Below are 24,644 nucleotides of genomic sequence, written 5' to 3'. Positions count from 1 at the left end.
TGTCCAGGTTTTCAAAACTTAGCATGAGTCATACTCATAATAACAAACCAAGTTTTCTCTTTACGTCAGAATCCAGAATCCTGAATGAAATTATAGGAAAGTTCCACTGTAGTAACACAATGCCCTCTGGCCCAAAGGCCATAATAAGGTCTTGATTTGAAAGCCTGAAGCAACTCATGCATTAATTAGAAGACAACAACACAACATAACAAAACAAGGAACCCACTGAACCCTTGAGGATGAGTGCCAAGAAAAGAATGATGAGCCAACAGAACAATTGGACAATTCTTAAAATGAAGAGTCATGACACCTGATTGGGCTTTCTTGCAGCCAACTGCATTGTGATAGCAGTACATCTGTGCAGCCCTTCCAACAATGGGTGTATTGCCTATTTCTGAGAGTTCCATTAACAATTTATTTTACCAGGATATTATTAGCTGGATAGAAATCCCACAGTTGAGAAGCTATTGCCAAGAAGGCTGTATTATATATGATAATGTCATTAGAATCTACAAAATGAGCCAAATACTTTGATTGGGAGCCTTAAATTGCCAAATTCAGACAGATCCCAAAAGGATAAGCTTTTAATCTCATCTCTGAAAGAAGCTGATTTTATAAAGGATTCATGAGCGTTCAGAGACTGCTGATCTATAAAAATGTGCCTCCAAACAAAAAGATACTCAGAAAAATAAAATATAGCTTCACATGAAGATTCAGTGATGTCCAAGTGGATAGTTATTTATATTATGCAATATTGAGATTTGTCCTTAATAGTTAACTGGATTAAGCTATTAATTTTATCAACCTTTGACTGTCTGGGACATTACAAAGGACTGCAGTGCAAGCAAATAGTTATCCTGGTTGAAATAGCAATTAATAGGATTAATTAACTCCCCCCCCCTTCCAATTTGTATGTACTTTTTCTTCCCCAAGTATGGAGAACCTGATAAATTCATCAATATGAGAGATGACATGGTTGGCAAAGAGCAAATGGCACCAGGGTCAGCGAGGTTGCACATTTACAGCACAATTAAAACAATTAGATTTACTGGCAGGATGATCCAAAGTTTGATGTCTGAAACAAAGCTGATTCTGCAAGGTACGATTGCCAGGTGAAGTACATATGACTCATAAGAGGAAAGTAGCCTGAAAAGCTGAGGAAACCATCTGAATAAACTGACATTGAATTGTGCACACTGCTGAACTAGCCTGAATTAAGACCAAAAGTAAATAAACTTTAAATGAATGGACCAACACTGAATTATTTCTTATTTTTTAAAAATCTTTGTATTTTACCTAGAATTCTCTTAGCCTCCCAAATAGAACTATCTTTTTGAGGCATGGATGAGTAATAATTTGCAATGAAGGCAAGAACATCCCCATGAGGGCTCAAAAAAGTTAAAAAAAAACAAATAGGATGAGAGCCCAATTTTCATAGCCCCAAGCCTTACCTCCACAACATCATTACTGTTCTCATACTATTTCAACTGATTAGAGATTACCAACTGAAGTTCAATAACTCTGGAGGGTACCAGATTGGGGAAAATTACATATGTTGAAAATTATCGTTATTTTGAACAATCAGATGGTTTTATTGACCTGGTAGCAAAGTTTAACACCATACTGTTGGTGTTTTAGAACTTAACTGATAAAGAGTTCCACCAAGAAATGCTGACAACTTACGCTAAATTGCATAATCTGAATAATCATTATTCAGATTTCATTAGCACAGATATGACGCACAATAATGCCAGAGAGTTGGAAAGATACCAATATAGCATTTGTACCCAAAAAGGGACAAGATTTCACTTAAAGAAGAAACTATAGGCCAACATCATTATTGATTAGTGACCATTGAGTTGTTCTCATTCATGAATAAAGGCAAACATACATGTGCCAGAATATTGATGCAAAATTGAATTTGGGTCAGCCACCGGGACCAGATATTTTCCCAATCAATTTAGCTGATAGACTGCATATAATTTTGCAAGAATTTATTCATGAGGATGAGCATGGGTTTTTACCTAAATGATAAAGGACAATGTTAGAAATATTTTTGAATATTTGGAAAAACATAATGAAAAACAAGCTACATTGATCTTCTTGATCTTCTTAGATGCAGAAAAGGCCTTTGGTAATTTGAATTGAGCTTCTTTGCTCATTTGAAAGATACAAATTTTGGAGAGAACTACGGGTAATACTTGACTTACAATCACAGTTGAACCCAAAATTTCCGCTGCTAAGTGAAACAGTTGTTAAGTGAGTTTTGCCCCATTTTACGACCTGTCTTGCCACAGTTGTTAAGTTAGTAACACAGTTGTTAAGTGAATCTGGCTTCCCTGTTGACTTTGCTTGTCAGAAGGACTGGGATATGGAAATTGTCATAAATATGAGTCTGTTGCCAACCATCTAAATTTTTATCACATGAACATGAGCACGCTGCAATGGTGGTAAGTGTGAAAAATGGTCATAAGTCATTTTTTTCAGTGCCATTGTAACTTTGAACCATCACTAAATGGACTGTTGTCAGCTGAGGACTACTTGTATATAAAATCGGTAAAATTGATTTACACTTCATAGATTGTTAATGGAGATTTAACAAAACCTTGTAATACAAAAAGGAAAAAACAGAGATGACTACACTCTTCTCTCATTTATTTTGGTTCTTGAAGTACAAGAGATATAAGTCAAGATGAGATGATTGTAAGTGTAAAGAGTAAAAGAAGAACCTTATTAGTTAAGGGCTTTTGCAGATGGCTTGGTATTGGGTCTAGAAATTTTTTAAAAGGGAATTAAAATATTAATGAGACAATTAAAAGAATTTGGTGTATTAGCAGGTTTCAGGATGAGTAAACTGAAAAGGAAGATGTTGAGAAAAATATGAAAATAACAGATCAAACAGAATTGATGGATACAATTGGTTTTAAAATTGAAAAAAGTGAAATATCTGGATATCACTATAATACATATGAATTGTACTGCATGTTATTTCAGAATTTTTTATTTTATTTTATTATTTTATTAATCAAATTTATATGCTGCCAATGTCTCCAATAGGCCAGCTCTGGGGGGGGCTCAATATTGAGACATGGAATGAAATATAAAAAGATATATTTGATTTGATTTGATTGATTATTTGTTCCCTATGACTATCATTAAGTGTTGGAAGTGTTGTACCTTATGATTCTTGACGAATGCATCTTTTCTTTTATGTACACTGAGAGCGTATGCACCAAGTCAAATTCCTTGTGTGTCCAATCACACTTGGCCAATAAATAATTCTATTCTATTCTATTCTATATTAAGATGGGGGGGGATTATAGTTGTCATTGGGGAGGAGCATTTTTGTGGTAAAAATGAATATCTTACCTAGAATTTTCATTTCAGACAATACTGTGTATAAACTCTTATTGAAATTTGAAACAGAGGAACAAGGGGGGTAATTTTTTTTGTTGTTGTTATAATATACACAGGAAATAGAAAATATATAGCTGAAAATATTAAAATTCACATTATGCTATCATATTAAAGAGATTTTTTATAAAATGATGTATCATTATATATGTCATCAAAGAAATTGTCTAGCATGTATTAAGGCACTTCAAATTTATGTTTGAAATGTGAAAAACAAGAAGGGACTTTTTATCGTGTTTGCTGAATGTGTTAAAAAGCTAGAAAATTTTGGGTTCAAATACTTGTATTGATTTAGGGATTTCAAAGATTAATATACAAGGTTTATTCTTTTTGTTTTGGAATTCAATGGCAAAGTTGGAAAAGAATGATGGAACTTTGTACATGATAACTACAGCAAAATTATTTTTAATTTTTTTAAATTAATTTTACAACAACAACACAACACAACATACAAAACACAAACACACAATATGTGTTTCTTTTTAGCAAAATTATTATATACGCACAAAGAAGGAAAGATTTGGCATTAAGATTTTTTTAATATTTTGATGAGTAGACAGGATAGATTATAGAAAGAGGACAATTATAACTATAAAATAACTTTTATAATTATACTTACAGCTGTCATATTTTTGTAATCCTGGAAATTAGTACTCATAAAAGTTAAACCAACTGTCTGCTATCACATCCAATCTATCCTAGCAAAATAGTGCTTGCTTTCTATTTGCTATTCAGATTTAATTTGAATTTAATAGCCCTAGCATATATCTTGTTCTGTAACTAACAACTTGATCATTTACAAGTGGAGCTATGGAAATATTTCAAAGTTTGCCACATTCTTCAGGCATAAAAAGAGATTGGCTGTATGTATTACATTTTTAATTCAACTTGGTGGCTACTGAATATCTTTGAACAGAAAGAATTTTATATGCTCTTATCTGCTCCTTTACATATTGCACTGAGTTGTTTTGATTGTGAAAGTAATTTTAATTTCAGAGCAATACAAGTATAACAAACAAGCAAGCACATGCGATTTGGGTACATAAAACATAATTTAGGCTTAGCTCCAGGTGTGAAACAGACATGATGGTTTATTTAATATGCTCTAGATAGAAGAAATAATATATTTCTTAGTATGTGAAACCTGACAATACATCTTACATTCCTCGTTCCTATGTAACAATCAATATTAACCTTGCACAATGGGGAGTGACCCAATAGTGGTTTTCACTTACCTTCGCTACCAGTTCGGAACTGTAAGCGTGCGCGTGTGATCACTTTGCTTGCGCGCAGCGCGTCTGCGCATGCGCAGAGCATCTGTGATGACGTCTGGGTGGGTGGGCGGAGCCTCCCGCCACCACCACTACTGGTTCATCCAAACCGGGGCAAACCGGTAGAAACCCACCACTGGAGTGTCCCCAATCTGTTCTTTCATTAAGCATTATACAAAAGCCTACAAGACATTTTCTTACTTTCCTATACAGAGGTTTCATAATTAAGTAACATCACTTATCTGCATGTCTATGGAGATTCTCAGACATCCAGGTCATGGTTGTCCCAAAGGTGCTTTTTTCAAGAAGCAACTGGACTTTCTGGTTTTTCTTCAGACCTAAAGAAACTTCTTGGATGAGAAGCAAAACACCTTCAAAGAAAAACCAGAAGTCCAGTTGCCTCTTGAAAAAAGCACCTTTGGGATCACTTATCTACCATCCATCATTCTATATTGTCTATTGAATATTTTATGACAGCAATGGGTTAATGAACTAACATGAACCTGAAAGATTCATCCAAAAGGTGAGTGACAGCGCTGTAGTAAATGCGCACAGGGACTGATCTATAATGCTGTTTATTTTTGGCTTTGGTAGGTCCATATGCTACCCTGTAGTTCATGATATCAGTGTTCCAATATTTGAGGGGCTGCCACAAAGAAGAGGGTATTAACCTATTCTCCAAAGCACCTGAATATAGGACAAGAAGAAATGGATGAAAACAAATCAAGGAGAGAAACAACCTAAAAATAAGGATATATTTCCTGACAGAACAATCCATCAGTGGAACGGCTTGCCTCCATCACTGGAGGTTTTTAAGAAGAGATTGGACAGACATTTATCTGAAATGATATAGGTCTTTTGCTTGAGCAGGACTGGACTGGAAGACCTCCAAGGTCCCTTCCAACTCTGTCATTCTTTTCTGTTTTGTTCTGTTCTGTTCTGTTCTGTTCTGTTCTATTCTATTCACATCAACATTTCAGGGAGCCTATTACAGTATTTTGTGTTCCTATTTTTTAACAAATTACTTTGACATACTTTCTGCATGTATTGCTTTAAAAAAAATATTTTTATTGTGATGATTTTCCTTAAAGCTTTTAAAAAATATTTTTCTGTAAATTGTTCTGAATTCCCCTGGAAGAGTAGTTTAGAAATAAAACAAATACATAAATTTCCTGTAGGACAGGTTTTTTGCTATTTTGTAAAGGATAGGACCATTAGATCTGGCATATAAAAGTTCAGATAAGTACATGATTGTAGCAAAGATACAGAAAACATAACCTACGTTTAAAAGTCATCTGGATTTTTAAAAACTTTTTAAAAATTAAAATTGTAAAATAAGTGTATCAAGCCTCTATTAGGTTTAATTTTACTACACATTTACCACCAAGCCCCCCTTCCCCAAGAAAAAATGTAAAGGCTAAAATTCTGGCTCAATTAACTATAGTGATGTCACTTTGTCATGGTTAACCAAAAAAAATCCTGCTATATTTTTAAAGTGCAGCTATCAACTGCAGAAACAGAAATGGCATTCCTCCCCCACTTTATTGCTTTGGTGAATCAGGCAATTGAGATTTACTAAGTACGAATGTGGTTCAGTGAACAATCACTTAGATCCTATAAATCATCATAATTTGTTTCGTTGCAGCTGATTATATGCCTCAGAGATCTATGGAGACTAACGTCTCTACATTTGCTCTACAATACATAATTCACAAGTGACCTCTGGCCCACTGGCCTTGCAAAGCATTTAGAAAGTTGGCTTTAGGTAATTTGGCTACACTCTTCTTCTAAACCTTTCCCCCCTCCCCTTACAAATTCCATAAATTGCTATGGAACTCATCCAAAAACCATATACTTAAATTGTTTCTCAGTTTATGTAGTATGGATAGATATCCAGCACCACCAATCCATAAATATGAAACAATTGTTCTAAGTATTTCTTGTTATGTTTGTCACCGTTTTAATCTCAGTTTATGAGGCTAACCAAAGTACTGTAGGTTTAAAGGGCTGCAAGTAAAACCTCTGCTCCAGAACGATCCCTCTTCAAAGTTGGTTAAAGTTTTGAATGAAAAAGCTTCTCAAAGCCTTTCTAATGTAGAGAAAATCCTGGTTAAAACAGCATAGTACAGCTAGGAACTGTTTTGTCTTAAAAGAGAAAGAACAAGTGCAGTGTCTTCACTGGAGAATGCCCTTCTTATCTCACATGTTAATGTAAACAAGGTAACAATAAAGAACAAGATTTATTTTTAACTTGGCTTGGCCAAAGCTCTGTTGCAATGACTAAAGGTGACAGTTTAGAGAAATATTAATCAGATACATCTATTTAAAGCTGAATCAATTTTCTTTTTTATTATTTTTCTGCAGAAAAGCTAAATTGCCAACCCAGGACAATGAAGATAATCAGAGAACTCTTGGTTTACCGCCGGTTCTTTCTTACTGTTTTTACTCCTCTTCTACTGCTTCCACTGCCTCTCATCATCAGAACCAAAGTAAGTGAGAACGGCAGAGCCTTTTCAGCTTGCGGCTGTTTAGATATGCTTGACTGCACCTGACCTGGCCAGCATAGCGAGATGCATCGATTGGGAAAAACTGGGCTGTATATTGACGTTGAATTATTTTACCTGGCTATATCACTGACTTCTGGTATTTTATGCCCTATTGATCTCAGAATGAAATTCCGTACAACATTATAATGTATGTGACTGGAAAATGATCAAGGCTCTTTTTCTGATTTTTCTTAATGTGATTTTAATGGATAAACTGAGAAGTCATCAATCAAAATATTTCATATCTTTTGAAATCACAGCTCCTCACAAAAATCCTAGAGGCTATGAATTACATGTATCTTTATGTTTTAGTATGTGGGCATTTGAAGCCAATATGATTTGTAAATCATGGCTTATGACAGGTTTTTGTAGAAACCCATTCAATTATGGTTTAATTAGTAAAGTATGGTTAAAGTAAACCTTGACATACTGTGTGAGCCTTATCACAAACCTAAAGTATGTTTAGTTGTGGATAGAAAATTACTAAAAACTATGGAAGTTTCAAATTACAACTAAGGCAACAAGACTGAAAAAAAAAACCTTACAGAGGAGATCCTTCATTTTGAAAGTATAAAATTCAGTAGGAATGTCAGTAATCCTGTCTTAATAGAACAAAATAGATAAAAAGATGAAAATCATTTTTACAATTGCTATCATATATTCCAAGGGATATCCCCTAGCCTGATTCCTAGTTTCCACATTCAGATAGGGCAGAATTTTTAAAATATGACAGAGGAACATCATACGAACCCTTCTTCGCCCAAAGAAGATATTTTCATGAATCTGAATAAATTCTAATTTGTAATATTTGTATTCACAAAAAAGGAATATAGCATATTCCTTTGGGATATATGCAAGCTTCAAGCGTTCTTTCTTGGACCATGTTTTATTTTCCTTTGAAACAGCTGCATTTTCTTCATGCTTCTCCTACATACTTGTTCTCTAGAGAGTTTTCTCATCAGCCTTTCCCTCTTAAAGTGCCTTCCACTTATTTTGATTTCAAAACAAAGTGCTACATCTATGGGCCATTGTATGAAGGTTGCTGAAAGATGGAATTCAGCAGGTATTGATTTTTTTAATGCATTAGATGCTTTCAATATTAATTGATCAATACCTTCAGTAACAGTACAGAGATTGCATATGAACGCAACATTTTCTATTTAACATCTTTTGATGACAGAAGATTAAACTAAGTAGATATCAGCAGCTTGTTAACTGGACAAGTGTGGCTTTTTATCTGGCAATATAATCAAGGCACTTGTCAGATGTTAATAATGTTAATGAGTAAATTTTGGACTCCATGAAATTCTACAACAAAACTTGATTTTTGAGAAGTTGCCGACTGTCATCCTGGTCAATGACTATGGCAGTTTGATTAGCTATACACTTTCCCCCAACTTTTTATGTCTATATATTTTCACAGTACTGCACAGTTCCTTTAAGTTCTAAAGGAGGAATATAAATCTCCCCTAATGCAGATTTTCTCCCCATCATAATTAGTCATAACAGCATTTTCAGAGAAGTTATTTTGAGAACAAATAAAAATAGACTCCGAAGATTGAAAGGTAAATCTATCACATTCATGCAATGATTTTTTCTCTTCTCTAGTATCTTTTATATTATGAGTTTGCCATGCATCAACATATACCATCCAATACACAATCGTTTAGGAATATAGATGTCTGTTTGGATATACAGGTAGTCCTTGACTTACAACCACAACTGAGCCCAAAATTTCTGTTGCTAAGTGAGACAGTTGTTAAGTGGGTTGCAAAGGGTTATCACATGATAGCAGGAACCGTCATAAATATGAATCAGTTGCCAAGCACCCAAATTTTGACCACATGACTATGGGGATGCTGCAATGGTTGTAAGTGTAAAATATGGTCATAAATCACTTTCTTCAGTGCTGTTGTAACTTCAAACAATCACTAAATAAACTGTTATAAGTCAAGGAATACCCATATAGATGGATATGATGGATATATAGAGCAACATATCTGTCAGAGAAACCTATGTTGACATATGGAACCAATGTTGTGAAGCAGAGTCTCATTGTATATTTATGGAAACTGGTATCATTTATATAGCCATAATATAGTTGGAAGGACACACTTTGTATATTTTAAGTTAGGAAACATGGAAAATATGATATAGTACTATGAATGGTACAGATAGCAGTAAAGAATCTTACAACATATTGAGCTGTGACCTAGGAGCTATCAGTCTTAATTTTTCTTAGTTTTTCAGCTTGACTTGATTTTTTTTAAAGTTTGCAGTAAAAAATACTCATGTATTTTTATGCCTATTTCGTTAAGCATCCATGTTTTTGTATGTATTGTGTGTCTAACATAATATTTACAAATACATTTGACCAATATGAGAATTTTTACATTATTTTTACAAATTTATGTTTTTGTGAGCAAATGTCAGTGAGTTTAACATTCTAAATGCTTATGCCATGCAAAATTCAAAAATAGCTATGTTTATGTATTAATTAAAACATTCAAAGTTAAATAAATGTTCATAAATTTGCCAGATGTGAGCTGAAAAATTCCTGGCAGGAAAAAGAAATTTTAATTTCTAATATCTTGGGACCATCCAGATTTTTCCATCCCAAATCTAGTAGCCCTATATTTACATTTGAAAAAGTTCAATTTTTATATATATATATCCCCATCTCAGTTGAGAGTTTCCTTATCCATATACATATACAGTGTGGTTTGATACTGGTCTTTCTATAATTTCCTAAAAAGCAATCCTTTGCATCATTTAAGTATATTAATGTTTGATACCAAAACTCTGATTCTTAGTAATTCTCAATCATCAGTACTTATGCAGTAAAATTTTGGATGGTATCTTAAGAAATTAATCATTGTTTGGGAAATATGTGCTAAATATGTATGACTAGCCACAAAAGACAGGTAACCTCCTACTGCACATTCTAGGTCCATAGTGATTATATTTATTGTTGTATTTTCTTTTTAGAATATAATTCTGTAAGAATGGAAAAGTATTATAAAAATGAGATTTTACTACTGCGTTTTTCAACAAATTGCATGCAATAAAATAAATTTCTCTTGTTTACCATCTTACTGAAATGTAGCTGTGCCTAAGAGATGGATAATTTAGTTTCAGGCAGAGAGAAGAAACCATGCTCAATCTGTCATTTAAATGACTAATCTTTCCGGCTAATCTTTCTTCTCTAGCGTATGTGCACAAGGATAGTTTAAGAGATCCTTCATGTGACGGAGAGAGAAAAAAACTGGCCGCAGAAGTTTTAATATGTATAGATTTTGTCTTTGCTTTGGTTTCTTGAATATTTCTTTACAATTTTACTGAAAGCTGGTAACAAGTAGTGGTTTCCTGTTTTTAATTACCACTCTGGGACACAATCTGTTACAGAGTGCTAAGGATGTGGAAAGGCAGACAAAAATGTTCCATCATTAAGAATGGATCTTAGGCTCCCCGTGACACATATATCACATAGCTCCATGGAGACTATCCTACGTATCCCATCCCCCCCCCCCGAAGCTTTTAGAAGGGCAAATTGAACAAACACGAAGAAACATATTCTCAATCCCATTTAGGAGACTGTTTTATTCATATCCAGATCACCAATCTTATACAGTAGATCTCAGCCCAAACATGCAGGCTTTAGCAGATGGGAAGTATAGGAAAATGAATTCAAATAGGCTTGTGTCCTAGGGCATTCATTTTTGTTTGTTTGTTTTGAGGACAAAGCGAAAGAACTCCATAGAGGCACATCCTCAGTTATTTTATATACTGTAACTGAAACCAAAATGAGGATAGTTGGCCTACAGACCGAAAACTGCCATTAGCACAATATTTTTTTTAAAATCGCTTCTATATAATTATCAAACTAATTGCCCAGATAAGTGCATTTCAGTTAGCAGAATAGAGTGTCGCCATGAAATCACTTTATTTTAGTCCAAATAAATGTCATTCCCTTACAGTAAGATAATGCGAAACTTTAGTATAGATTCAAATTGGCAGAAGATTGTGGTGGTTAACTTTTGTAAGTAGAGGTTGGGTTAGCTTCTGTTTACTGAAGGATTCATTGAAACCTGCAGTTTGACGAAATGTCTAAACTTTGGTGTACAACTATATATTTGGAATTGTATTTTCTCTTCCGTTCTTTGGATATTGCCATTTGACTACAATTATTGTCTAAGGCAGTGTTTCTCAACCTTGGTAGCTTGAAGATGGGTGGACTTCAACTCCCAGAATCCCCCAGCCAGCAGCGCTGGCTGGGGGATTCTGGGAGTTGAAGTCCACCCATCTTCAAGCTTCCAAGGTTGAGAAACACTGGTCTAAGGTAAAACTAATTTGTTTTAAATTATTTTTTCTAGGAAGCGGAATGTGCATACACGTTGTTTGTGGTTGGTGTCTTCTGGCTTACAGAAGCTTTGCCTCTGGCTGTTTCTGCATTAATTCCTGCTTTAATGTTTCCACTGTTTGGAATATTGCCTTCAAAAAAGGTATATCTCTTCTATTTGTTTGTTTCTTTTTCTCTACTGTTACTCCACCAGTCAGTCAATTTATATTTCAAAGATTAAAGTGCACGTACTCTCTTTGATCAGATGTTGGTTTATAACAGGGGTGGGCAACTGTGGCCCTTTTCCAGCCTGTGGATTTCAACTCCCAGAATTCCTGAGACAGCCAATTCCTGAGCTGTCTCAGGAATTCTGGGAGTTGAAGACTACAGGTTGTAAAAGAGCCACAGTTGCCCACCCCTGGTTTATAAGGTGCCAAATGCTAAAAGGAGGGCTATGAGATCTAAACTGCAAAAATCCAGAGCACCACTAGGCTAAAAAAGATAACACAATTCCGATTCTTTGCTTCCATCTAGCTGCTATTTTTTTTTTCCTTTAATATATATGCCGCCCTTCTCCGGAGACTCAGGGCGGCTTACAATGTGTTAAGCAATAGCCTTCATACTTTTGTATATTTATACAAAGTCAGTTTATTGCCCCCACAATCTGGGTCCTCATTTCACTTACCTTAGAAAGGATGGAAGGCTGAGTCAACCTTGAGCCTGGTGAGATTTGAACTTGCAGTAATTGCAAGCAGCAGATGTTAATAACAGTGCTTTAGTCCACTGTACTACAGGCTCTTCTATTTGTGGAACCAATTAAATAATCCTACTAAAAAGCCCTGAGTTCAGTTAGAACACATCTTGAAACTATCCTGGCTTGCATTTATTTTTACATTAGAGATGATTGTGAGGCAGAAATTTAAAAACAGAGCTAGTCTGGTACAAGGTTAATAAAACAAGGCTAAAACCCAGGAAACTGTGAGTTCTAATTCCAGTTTAGGCATGAAGCTGCTGGGTGACCGTGAGCCACTTACTCTCTCTCAAGGTAGTGATAAACCAATTCCAAAAAAATTGCCCAGAAAACTGCAGGAACACAGAAGGATGACTGAGCAGGCTACATTATGATGACGCTTGCTTATGATACTAAAAACAAAATCACTTTTCATGAACTGAGCCATAGAATGACACTGATATCACTTAGACAACTAAAATACTAAGAAGTGAATGAAAATGACTTCCTACATTCACAATCTAAATTTATCCTACAGTTCCCTAATTCTTATTAGCTCCATTTATTTTATTTATCTCGTATTTCTCTCAGATGATGGGCACTGCAGCCACTAACCTGCATCTTTCTCCAAAACTGCTTCATATATATTTTTTGTTTTAAAAACTCTTTTTTAGTTCCAGATGATTTTTGTGTTTTGAATGCAAAAGTTTAAAAGCATGCACTTAGCTAATAAGACACATTTTGATTTTTAGGTAGCATCTGCTTATTTTAAAGATTTTCATCTGCTCTTGACTGGCATAATTTGTCTGGCAACGTCAATTGAAAAATGGAATTTGCACAAGAGAATTGCCCTGAAAATGGTGATGCTGGTGGGTGTTAACCCTGCATGGTATGTAGCACACACGTGTGTGTGTGTTTGTTTGTCTGAATGTATGAAGATGCCATTGAAATTCCATTTGGCTCAGAAATGACTCTGCTTTGCAGCACAGTTGCTTCCTCTTTTCTTGATATTTTGTTGTCCATTAGCAACCACACACTGGAAAGAAATTCAACAAGTGCTGCTTTAGTACAGTTTCACTGTTACAAAGAGGATAAGAAACAACGGGGCAAGTTGAGCTGTAAGGCATTGCCTGTTTACATACCAGGATTACTGCTCTATTTGGCTGCTAAAGAGATTTGCTACGATCAGCCTTTTGCTGAAATTTAATTATATGTATCATTGGGGCGAGAAGACAAGTTGCACATGAAAAGCTTCTGTTATTGACGATAATGGTGGATGGCTTGGAACGAAATAGCAGACGAACTAGTGAACAACTCTGACTCATCCTCCTTAATGGCTGAGATTAGGCAACCCACGAGATCTTTCATACACTGCATCACTATTATTCAATTTATAGTTTAGGTAGTTCCAGCAGCAATTTCAGACTCGGAGGAATATTCTGCCTTTTTCCCAATTTGCCGACTGTTCTTACAAAGAAGAAATTAAACCCATGCTGTGCTCTTTTTTATTGCTCTCAGGGAGTCAGATGGCCCCTACTGTCTCTTGTCAATCCCATCAGCAAGTCAAAAAGGAGTTTGTAAGCACAGCAGGCTCCCTGAGTCTGAATTGCCAGTGGCTGCTGTGATGGGGAAGCAATAAGCTGTCACTTACCTCTTTGATTGCAAATTAGCAATGTTAGCTAAAGCAGGAGCGTTTCCCCTCCTGATGTTCGATGTGGGTGAACAGGAAGCCACGGTAAGAGCTGGTAGATGTGCTGATGCATTCCTACCAGCAAACATACAATACTAGCAAAAAAAGAGGTGGTCCTTCAATTGCACAGCAGCCATATTGATACTTTGCACCTGTAGACATTCTGCTGGATACCATGGGATGGATCCAAAAGTAACCATATCTAGCCATTTGGGGTGATCTAGAAAGCTAAGTAGGGTTAGCCTTGAAAATATTTGTATGAGAGGTCACTAGGAAACTTTATGCCAATATAGAATAGACTAGTGTTTCTCAACCTTAGTCATGTTAAATTGGGTGGCGGGGAAATTCGGGAATAAAGGCGGATATACATATCCCAGGATAATGTTGCAAGATACAATCTGGGTCAGTCACAAGGACCAGAGGTTTAATCCCCTGAGCTTTCAGACTTGTGTTGGAGCCCATTCTCAGGGAATTTCTCCCTAGCAGTGTGTGTGCTTTGGACTATTCCAGTGATGGCTAACCTTTTCTGGACCGAGTACCCAAAGCGCACATGTGTGTGCGCGAATGCATGCATGCACGCCCAAACCCCCCAAATGCAATGCACATGCAGACCCATGCATGTGTCCTGGCCCTGCACGTGCACATGGCCCCGCATGCGCCCGCCCCCATGCATGCACATGCTTCCCACATGCACTCCACCCCCTGTGCATGCGCGACAGAGACCTGATAACAGGTGGTTGGTGTGGAGGTGCACACATGCACAGAGAGCTGAACTGGGACGACGGCTCACATACCCACAGAGAGGGCGCTGTGTGCCACCTGTGGCACACATGCCATAGGTTTGTCATCATGGGACTATTCTGTTTGTTGTAGTTATATGGTGCCTGGTGTGTGGATTTTTAGTAGTTGATTAGCTTGATGATGGCTACCTATTAAGTTTCCTTATGCTGCCAAGCCTTCATCTCCCAAGTACTTGATACAGATGGTGGTAAAGCTGGAGTTTATGTCCATCCATCTTAAAGTGGCTAAGGTTGAGAAACATTGAAATAGACTAAAAGTACATTTTTTATACTTATCTTCTCAGAGAAGTATAAGCTAAGCTTATACTAAGCTACAGTTCTATGGATATATGTCTCAGTACTTAGTTATGTAAATTACACATTTAGACTATAATACTGTAATCAGTTTCCCTAGACCCAAGTATTTTAAGTGTCATGTCACATGTACAATGACCCTTTATTTCTCTTTGCAGTAATGCGAGTATATAACATGAAATATGCAAAGTATATTTCAAACAAGAATAATTGACAGTAAGCAATATTTTTTTATTGTGAGACATAGTGGTTCAGTGGCTAAGACGCTGAGTTTGTCAATCGAAAGGTTGGCAGTTCAGCGGTTCGAATCCCTAGTCCTGAGTAATGGGGTGAGCTCCCGTTACTTGTTCCACCTTCTACCAACCTAGCAGTTCGAAAGCACATAAAAAATACATGTAGAAAAATAGGGACCACCTTTGGTGGGAAGGTAACAGCGTTCCGTGCGCCTTTGGCGTTTAGTCATGCCAGCCACATGACCATGGAGATGTCTTCGGACAGCACTGGCTCTTCGGCTTTGAAACGGAGATGAGCACCGCCCCTAGAGTCGGGAACGACTAGCACATATGTGCGAGGGGAACCTTTACCTTTACCTAATATTTTTTATTACACACATATAGACTTGCTTGGTTGCTCCAATGTCTAGAATTACAGCCTAAACCTCATGATTTTGTGATTTCAAATTAGTAAAAAGTTCAGATAGACAATAGAAAAATAAACAATACATTTATCTAGAATTTCCTTTATAACCTGGTTGTCTTCATACTATTAAATATATATACAGAATAAAACCCAAAAGTAATGATGATTTAATGTTGCATGTAAAGCTTCACACTTCTTCTCCAATCATACAAGTGAGTGAACAGGTCACAAAGTTTTAATTTATTATACTTTTTGATTTAGTTTGGTCTGGGAAGTTATACCAAGGAAACATTACAAAGTTAATAAGCTACAGCTGCCCCATGCATCTTTCCTTATCATCTATAATGACTTTTCCCAGAGGGAAGCTAAATAAATTGATCTTTCTTATGCTTATAATATGGTTTTTGGAATTAAACATATTTGAAATTCCTTCCACTGGAGATGACATATTCATCATAATTGACTTATGCCTTTGAATTGTTCAGTCCTGCAACCATCAGTCTTGATATCTTCATGCTTGCATGCATTATATTTTATCAAGTCAGCATTTTGATCAAATAATATTTTATACACTTTTCTGTAAGAGAAATAGAATATAGATTTGCCTTCAGATAGTATTTAATTTAACTGAATTAAATCAAATTAGTTTGCTAGGTTGGGCAGAGTTTTTTTATTACACAGTAGTATTGTCATCAGTTGTAAATTTGTCAATGAACTCAAAACTTTTGGCAGCAAATTGCTGTTGCATTTTCACAGTGGGTTTTTTAATGGAGTATATTTGTGTTTAGTAGTATTCTTTAATATTACTGAATAAGCTATTATCAACTTTAACAAAAGTTTTAAAAGAAATTTTTACTTTAGAAATTTATTAATAAATGCATATAGCTTAGACACTAGAAACATACTCTGTTCAATATAGTTTGTGAATGACAGAATCAATGTTCGTATATAGTAGAAATGAAGAAAGTGGCAGAAAGTATTTATGGAAGAATTGGATTTTAAAATGTAATGGACATCACTGATTAGGGTAATTTGAACATGCAATAAAGCATTTAAACAGTTTATTTAAAGCTGCTGGATAGCACTTGTTATAAGCAAAGAGTATTTGTAGAAACATTCATAACATAAAACCTATGGATACCACCAATGTTGTACACTACTAGGGACCCAAATATGTATAAGTAGAAACCTGAATTGTTTAAATGTGATTTTAATAGCAAAAATGTCAGTTTTTCATATTTGGAAGAGCCAGGTATTCTAAATAGTATGTAGGAGTGTCAGACGCATTCATCTTGAACGATGTTGAAACTGTCAAAAGCAATTGCAGTATACATATGCCTACAGTATACATATGCCTCAGTATGCCTACAGAGCTGAGGTGGCGCAGTGGTTAGGGTGCAGTACTGCAGCTACTTCAACTGACTGCTAGTTCAGCGGATCAAATCTCACCGGCTCAAGGTTGACTCAGCCTTCCATCCTTCCGAGGTGGGTAAAATGAGGACCTAGATTGTTGGGGGCAATGTGCTATTTAGTATACTGTCTTTGGTGTAAGCCGGCCTGAGTCCTTGGAGAGTGGGCGGCATAGAAATATGAATAATAAAATAAATAAATAAACAAACAAACAAACAAATAAATAAATAAATAAAATATATATTTACCTGGAGATACAGTTTCACAAATACAAAAATATTGCTGCCTACAAATCTTTTCATTTCATAAGGAATACTAAAACATTTGAAATTATGTTTCTAACACTTTTTCCCTCTCTCAGCTCCTGGCCCATCTAATTGTCAAAACTATCCAGCTACCCCAGATTCTCTCCAATTCAGTGCCTCTACAGATTTGTAAAGGGAGATCATGCGTGTGGTTTGTTCCCTGGTGGCCGGCCTTCTTACGCAGACTTTATGATTTAGAGGAAAAAACTAGCAACATGTACTGTTTTCAAGAAATTGTGTTCTATTGCTCTTTGTTGTGCCAGTAATCAGTCAGATATTCAGTGAAGTGTGTTTGTGAACTGATGTATGTGCTCATGTGTATCTGTGCATAGATTGATAACAAAAAATGATTTAGATACTTGGTGAACTGAGATGTTAGCAAAGAAAGCCAGCAGCTTGTTAGGATTTATGATTAGAGAATTACTTGTTGTATAGCAGAAACCAGTGACCTTTGGGGGGCGGGTGTGTCAAGGAATTTGCACACTTTGGAGTTAACAGACTAATGAGAGAGTCACAGAGTCGGTGAGGATATAGAAGCATGTGGGTTTGGAGGACATCGGGGGTGCTTCTATTTTAAAATTGTGACTTGCTTGTCATGAGCAAAATTGAAAATCTCATTTATTTCCTATTTCAAAATCAAAAGAAAAACTATATACCGTCACTTTTCAGTCGTCTTGGAGGGGCTCTTGAAGGCGTTAGGGGTTGGTTTCTTCATCCTTGCTATACGGGCTCATTAAAAAGCTCAGTGAAATACAGGTAGTCCTTGACTTCCAACCACAATTGAACCCCAAATGTCTGTTGCTAAGTGAGACAGTTGTTAAGTGAATTTTTCCTCATTTTATGTCGTTTCTTGCCACATTTGTTAAGTGAATCACTGTAGTTCTTAAATTGGTAACATGGTTGTTAAGTGAAATCTGGCTTCCCCATTGACTTTGCTTGTCGGGAGGTTGCAAAAGGTGATCACATGAACAAGGAACACTGCAGAGGTGGGTTTCAGCAGGTTCTGACCAGTTCTGAAGAACTGGTAGTGGAAATTTTGAGTAGTTCGGAGAACTGGTAGTAAAAATTCTGACTGGCCCCGCCCCCATCTATTCTCTGCCTCCCAAGTCCCAACTGATCGGGAAGAAATGGGGATTTTGCAGTATCCTTCCCCTGGAGTGGGGTGGGAATGGAGATTTTACAGTATCCTTCCCCTGCCGTACCCACCAAGCCACACCCACCAAGCCATGCCACGTCCACCAAGCCACTCCCACAGAACCTATAGTAAAAAATTTTGAAACCCACCACTGGGGACACTGCATCCGTCACAAATATGAATCAGTTGCCAAGTGTCTGAATTTTGATCACCTGACCATGTGGATACTGCAACAGTCATAAGTGTGGAAAATGGTCATAAGTCACTTTTTTCAGTGCTATTGTAACTTTGAACGGTCACTAAACAAACTGTTGTAAATCAAGGACTACTTGTTGTTCTAATCCATACAGTAGTTATCTATGCTGACTGTCCTTCCACAACTTTTCTTCTCTCTTTTCCAGTGGAAAAGCCCAGGTGAAAAGTAGGATCTGCCAGGAAAAAGAAATACTAATTAAAAAACACACACATATTATACATTTTTACCAGATTTCAATCGAACAACTTACTAAAGATAAAAGTAAAGGTTTCCCCTGTCCAGTCAACTCTGTTTCTTAGCCAAGGGAGCCAGCATTGTCAGAAGACAGTTCCGTGGACATGTGGCCAGCATGACTATATGCCAAGTCATGGCACAGTATGCTTTTACCTTCCCACTGAAGTGCTTTCTTATTTATCTACTTGTATTTGCATGCTTTCAAACTGGGCAGAGCTGGGGCAAGTAATGGAAGCTTATCCCTTTGTGTGGCATTCGGGTCTTGAACCCAGGCTGTCAGTGTTCCAGGTGACAAGCTCAGTGTCTTTAACCAGTGAGCTATCATGTCCCCTAACAAGCTACTACCAGTATTTATAAGGTAAACTACAGTATATAACCTTTGTTATATACCTTTGTTTGGTTATAGCACTACTGGTATATACCTTTGTTTGGTTATAGCACTACTGGTAAAGCAAATTCTTGATTCACTTTTCCTGCCTGTCTGAAATAGGCAATAAATAAAAATGGACAGGAGAACTCTGGAGGACAGAAGGAGAAAAAGAATATGTCAAAATTGTATCAGGAAACTGCATTTCACATTTGTGATAGAAGGAAGATGCCACATTGTCCATTCCCACCCTCCAAAAAAAGTTATTGGCCTTTTGTCTAACAAAACAATTTGCAGGGTTGTTTTTTTTTAAATTTGATTTATATGCTGCCCTTCTCCGGAGACTCAGGGCGGCTTACAATGCATTAAGCAATAGCCTTCATACTTTTGTATATTTTATACAAAGTCAGCTTATTGCCCCCACAATCCGGGTCCTCATTTTACCTACCTTAGAAAGGATGGAAGGCTGAGTCAACCTTGAGCCTGGTGAGATTTGAATTTGCAGTAATTGCAGGCAGCTGATGTTAATAACAGTGCTTTAGTCTGCTGCTGCACCAGGGCTCTTATCTTTAGTCTGCTGCGCCACCAGGTACATATAATACAGAGTAATGATGTATTTAATATATTTATATACAGTATCTGTATATCAAACCTTCTATGGTTTCTGCCCATCCAGTACAATCCAGCAGAGTGGGATTAATTTTTGCAATTTAGGAAGCACACTATCTCAGTAGTGGCACCCACCTTCTGGAATGAGATCCCCCAGGAGATCCGTACATTTCCACTTTTGATGTAATATTTACCCTGCCCTTGGATTAGAGTGGATTAGATTCCTTTGAGTTGTTTGCTTCATTGTTGGATTGCCATCTTCTGATTATCTTGTAGCGATTTTTATACTCCCTTATGGTTCATTTTCTGGCTTTGTTGTTATTTTATTATAGTGAGCCACTCAGCGACAGTTGGAGTTGGGCAGCATCAAAATTGAATAGAATAATTAAAATAAGATTAATTATATTGATTTAACTGGATCTAGATCAAGGAGAGATCAAAAGCAAGGATTGGGAGAAGACAGAATCATTCATTTGCATTTTTATAATTACATGCATAATTCATCCTCATCCACAATCTTTTTCAAAAGTAGTTATAACCCAATTTTTTAAATAGCAAGCATAATAAGCTGATATTATCTAGAATTTAAGCATGGCCTAATAACTGTTGGTGCCCACACAGTGGAAGAACAAAAAGATCTATTATTTTATCAGCCAGCAGAGGAATGGCACCTGTATCAATCAGAAAGCCAGCTGCAGCTCTCAGGAAGCAAATACGCTTTTACTATTGGAATTTTCACAAAATCATAAAATGCTGAGCTTTGGCATGAAGTCAGTGAATAGCAGTTGATACTAGTTATAGGCTTCCTGCAAAGTCTCTAGGAAATATTTGGTGGTTGTCACAGAGATGCTGAAAAGACACTTAATCACCTAACAAAGTGTTAACAGTAATTTAACAGTAACTGAGAACCTCTACTCAACCAATTGGTGGTTTAAAATGTGTGACATAGCTATGTTGTTTCATACAGCAAAAAAACCCACACACCACTATTTAAAGTTGTTTAAAACATATATTATAATATAATTGACATATTTTATACTTTATCCTTTAAAAAAAAACAGTATATCAACAGCGATTTGTTTTAATTGAAAGCTCCTTAACTAGTGATTAGTAGTTTAAAATATAAAATATAGATATGTGGTCAAAAATAGGGGGGGGAACCCTGAAGGCTGTTTTTAATATAATTTATATGTTTTATAATTTATAAATAATTATTTATGAGATAACCCAAGAATTATTTTACCCTACTTGTTTGGGATTATTTTTGTTTTGCATGCTTAAAATAAAAATTGGCCAGGTTTATGTTAATATATTAACATATTACAGAAGTGTATATGTTAATCTCAAACTGTAAAACCTTCTGTGTGCCAAACTCACACAGTAAGGAGTGCCCAATCTTTGTAGGTATGAGATCCAAACACACCTTTGAACAGTATTCCAGGGGCTGTGATGTAAAAGGGACTGGGACAAAATATTTTAATAATAATAAATAGAATAACAGAGTTGGAAGGGACCTTAGAGGCTTGAGCAGGAGACCCTTTACCATTTCAGACAAGTGGCTGTCCAGTCTTTCCTTAAAAGCCTCCAGAGATGGGGCACCCACAACTTCTGAAGGCAAGCCATTCCACTATTTAATTGTTCTCACCACTAGGTCATTTTTGGTTGCTTTTCTCCTTGCTTTAAACGTTATTATTAATTTAATATAGTAATCCAATCTCTTTTTATTTATGCTGATACAATGTGTTTTATTCTGTAGTTAGAATTATTGTGGGTTATTGACGATGTACACTACCCAAGTCTTTTACCCAGTGGGCTGGAATAAAGGGAAGAAAATAAGCCTATTAGCTTTAGTTACTTTTAATAACACATGGTGATAGTGATCTTTATCCTCTTACACCCCATGACAGGTTCAAAAAGTTATATACTCCAAGGAGTATATAACCAACCCCTGTCATGGGGTTGCAAAACCTATGGTACAAAGGCTTTCATTAGGTTTCCCTTATTAAGAGAATACCCCAGTGTAACCACCAGTTGTAGAGAGGTTGGGGAAGAGGATCAATAGATGTCAGAAGTATTTTGGTAAAATGGCACTGGTTCAGTTGACTTCACAATACTTACAGCTTGAGCCGATTCAACTTTGTGAAATTAATTGTCTAGGATGATCTGGCTGTTCTTACTGCATGATTTGAGATCATTTCAGATAGCTGTGCAAAAAGAAAAGAAAACAACAGAAACAAAAAAAAAAGTTGTTGCATTGTTAGAATAAGATTTGAGGAGAAATTTGTTTTATCTTACTATAGGAAGCCTTAGATTACATCCTGACTGATAACAGTATTAGGATTTCTTTTTTTTTTTTTAATAACATGGAGTCGTGCAAGCATTTTCCTAACATGTTACAAATACATTAGGAAAAACTGTTAAAACAATTTTTCATAAGTTTAAATAAGTCTACTTATTACAATGATTGAAGTAATTTTCAGACTCACAGATTTCAAAGATCTTTATAGTCTTTAACAATTACTTAGGCTAGTGCTGCTTGGTGTAAATTAAAACATGGTGTATTCATACATGGTAATCATTAATTGTGTTAAAAATGGGGCAATATCACAAACTGAATTTGTCCCATAATTGCCTTTCATTTGCATTGTATCATGGGAGCAATTGTACAAAATTGTTCAAGGTTATCCCAATGAAAAGGCAAGTCAGTGGCTGCTGTTCTATGTAGAGTGTGGTTTGATGCATTTCCATTTTGGCACATTGCTGAAAATTCTTATGCTAGACTGTTTCCTATATCAAACGAAAATACAGTACTGTCAGCAACTGTGCTGTGTGAGTAACTGAGCAGGTGTTCCAAGGATGTAATTTCTCAGTTGGAAAAGAAACTTCAGGACTTGGCAGTAAAAGCTTATTGGAAGACCGTGGCAATCTAACTAGAAGATTACATATCATTCTTGGAGAATCTTTACAGAAAAGAATTAGTTGGACTGGGATGCAAGAAACTAAGGCAGAAACCATAGCCATTAGGTACCAAGGAAACTCCACAAAAATGAATGGGGTCATCTCCTGCATGTCTCTCCGTGTGTGTTTTTTAAAAAAGTCAAGGATTCATGTTATAAACGCACTATCAAAGTCCTACTCCCTTTTTACATACACAGGGCTTTGATCATGTGGTTGAAGCGATCATTCAACGTTTTTGTCCCTCATACACATCCCTCATACACATTCTTGAAATCAGATAAAATACAAAGCAAGATTCCAAAAACAAAAAAAAAATTAGTTGAAACATACAGCACAATCATCACATTATGATGAAGCAATTCCCAATTGTACATGTGGAATGATTTGATTTTTCACAAATGAAGGCAAATATACATGTCCCAGGATAATGTTGCAGGATCCAATCTTGGTCAGTCACCGGGACCAGAGATTTAGTCTTCAGAGTTTTCGGACTCATTCTGGAGCCCATCATCAGGGAATCTCTCTCTACTTAGAATGTGTGCTTTGTGCTATTCTATGCATCACATTCATGTGGTGCCTTCCTATTGGTTGATTGGTATGTTGATGGCTGGTGATTGGCTGTTGTTTCCTTCTGTTGCCAAGACCAAGATTTGATTTTTACTCCTGCCTTGTTTCCAAATAGAAAAGTGAGACCTTTATACAAGTCTATCTGTTTTGATGCATCAGGAAAAAAAAAAATTAAGAAATGGCCTAATATGGAAAATGTAGGGACCTTGAAAGTCAATATGAATTAATATGGAAAATTGCAGTAATTTAGGGTATTTCATTAACACTTCTTCACCCATTTGTGCATTTCAAACACCATAAATGCATGGTGATGCAACTCTAGTGTGTTAAAAATCATTACTGAAGTCAGTTGTGTACCTTTCAGGTTTCAAATACATTTTTATAATAAAAATATTTAAAGTTAGAATCCCACTTAGTGAATCTATTATTTGTAAATCTTGGCTTTACCAGAATGTAGACTAGTGGTAGCTTTTACATTATAGTATAAATTTAGAACATTGTACATCCTGAACTGTCAGCTGAATCAAATCTATTCAGCTATTCAGTGTGGAAAAACCAAGTGACTCTTCAAATGGATTCAGATTCAACTTGATTCAGTTCAATGCATTAAATGCATTGAATGTTCATTCAAATTTGGCAAATATTATTCAAAGTTGCTTTGGTTATCTTTCTCTGAGAAAACTCACATAACTTGAAAAAGTCACATGACTTGAATTTATTGGGCAGTATTTTTGTAGTACTTTTTTCATCTTCTCTTCTTTTTCCCCAGAAAGTGATGGTTGCTTGCCTTTTCTCCCTTGGTTAAATGATTTCACTGAGATCAACAAGTTCTGTTACAGATACAAATTGATTCTAGGTTATTTTAATGTTGATATCTTTGAAAGTATAGTAGATTGAAATACACATATTATATATGCATGATATAAAAAGAATAATAATTCCATTATTATGTGAAAAATTTGTGTGTAGAAGACTTGAGAAAAAAACTTCAAAGTTTGAAAACTAAATACGTTGACAATTCAATTTGTACATGTTCTCTTATTCATTGTTAAAGGGATACATAGGATCTGATATTTTCAT

The 24,644-nt window shown here is 35.9% G+C and overlaps 1 protein-coding gene across 1 annotated transcript in view; it reads left to right on the top strand.

The window, feature by feature from the left end:
• The first annotated feature begins 7,055 nt into the window (after positions 1 to 7,055).
• Positions 7,056 to 24,644, top strand: part of SLC13A1 (solute carrier family 13 member 1) — a 45,011-nt gene continuing 27,422 nt past the window's right edge. The window contains exons 1-3 of the mRNA XM_060687134.2: positions 7,056 to 7,174; positions 11,605 to 11,733; positions 13,053 to 13,189. Coding sequence (XP_060543117.1) covers positions 7,076 to 7,174; positions 11,605 to 11,733; positions 13,053 to 13,189 — 365 coding nt within the window. The 5' untranslated portion in view covers positions 7,056 to 7,075. The remainder of the gene's footprint in view (positions 7,175 to 11,604; positions 11,734 to 13,052; positions 13,190 to 24,644) is intronic.

This window comes from Pantherophis guttatus, chromosome 7 (assembly GCF_059756535.1).
Source record: "Pantherophis guttatus breed Tessera chromosome 7, ASM5975653v1, whole genome shotgun sequence".
NCBI classification, from domain to species: domain Eukaryota; kingdom Metazoa; phylum Chordata; class Lepidosauria; order Squamata; family Colubridae; genus Pantherophis; species Pantherophis guttatus.
This window is presented reverse-complemented; position numbering and strand designations above follow the sequence as displayed.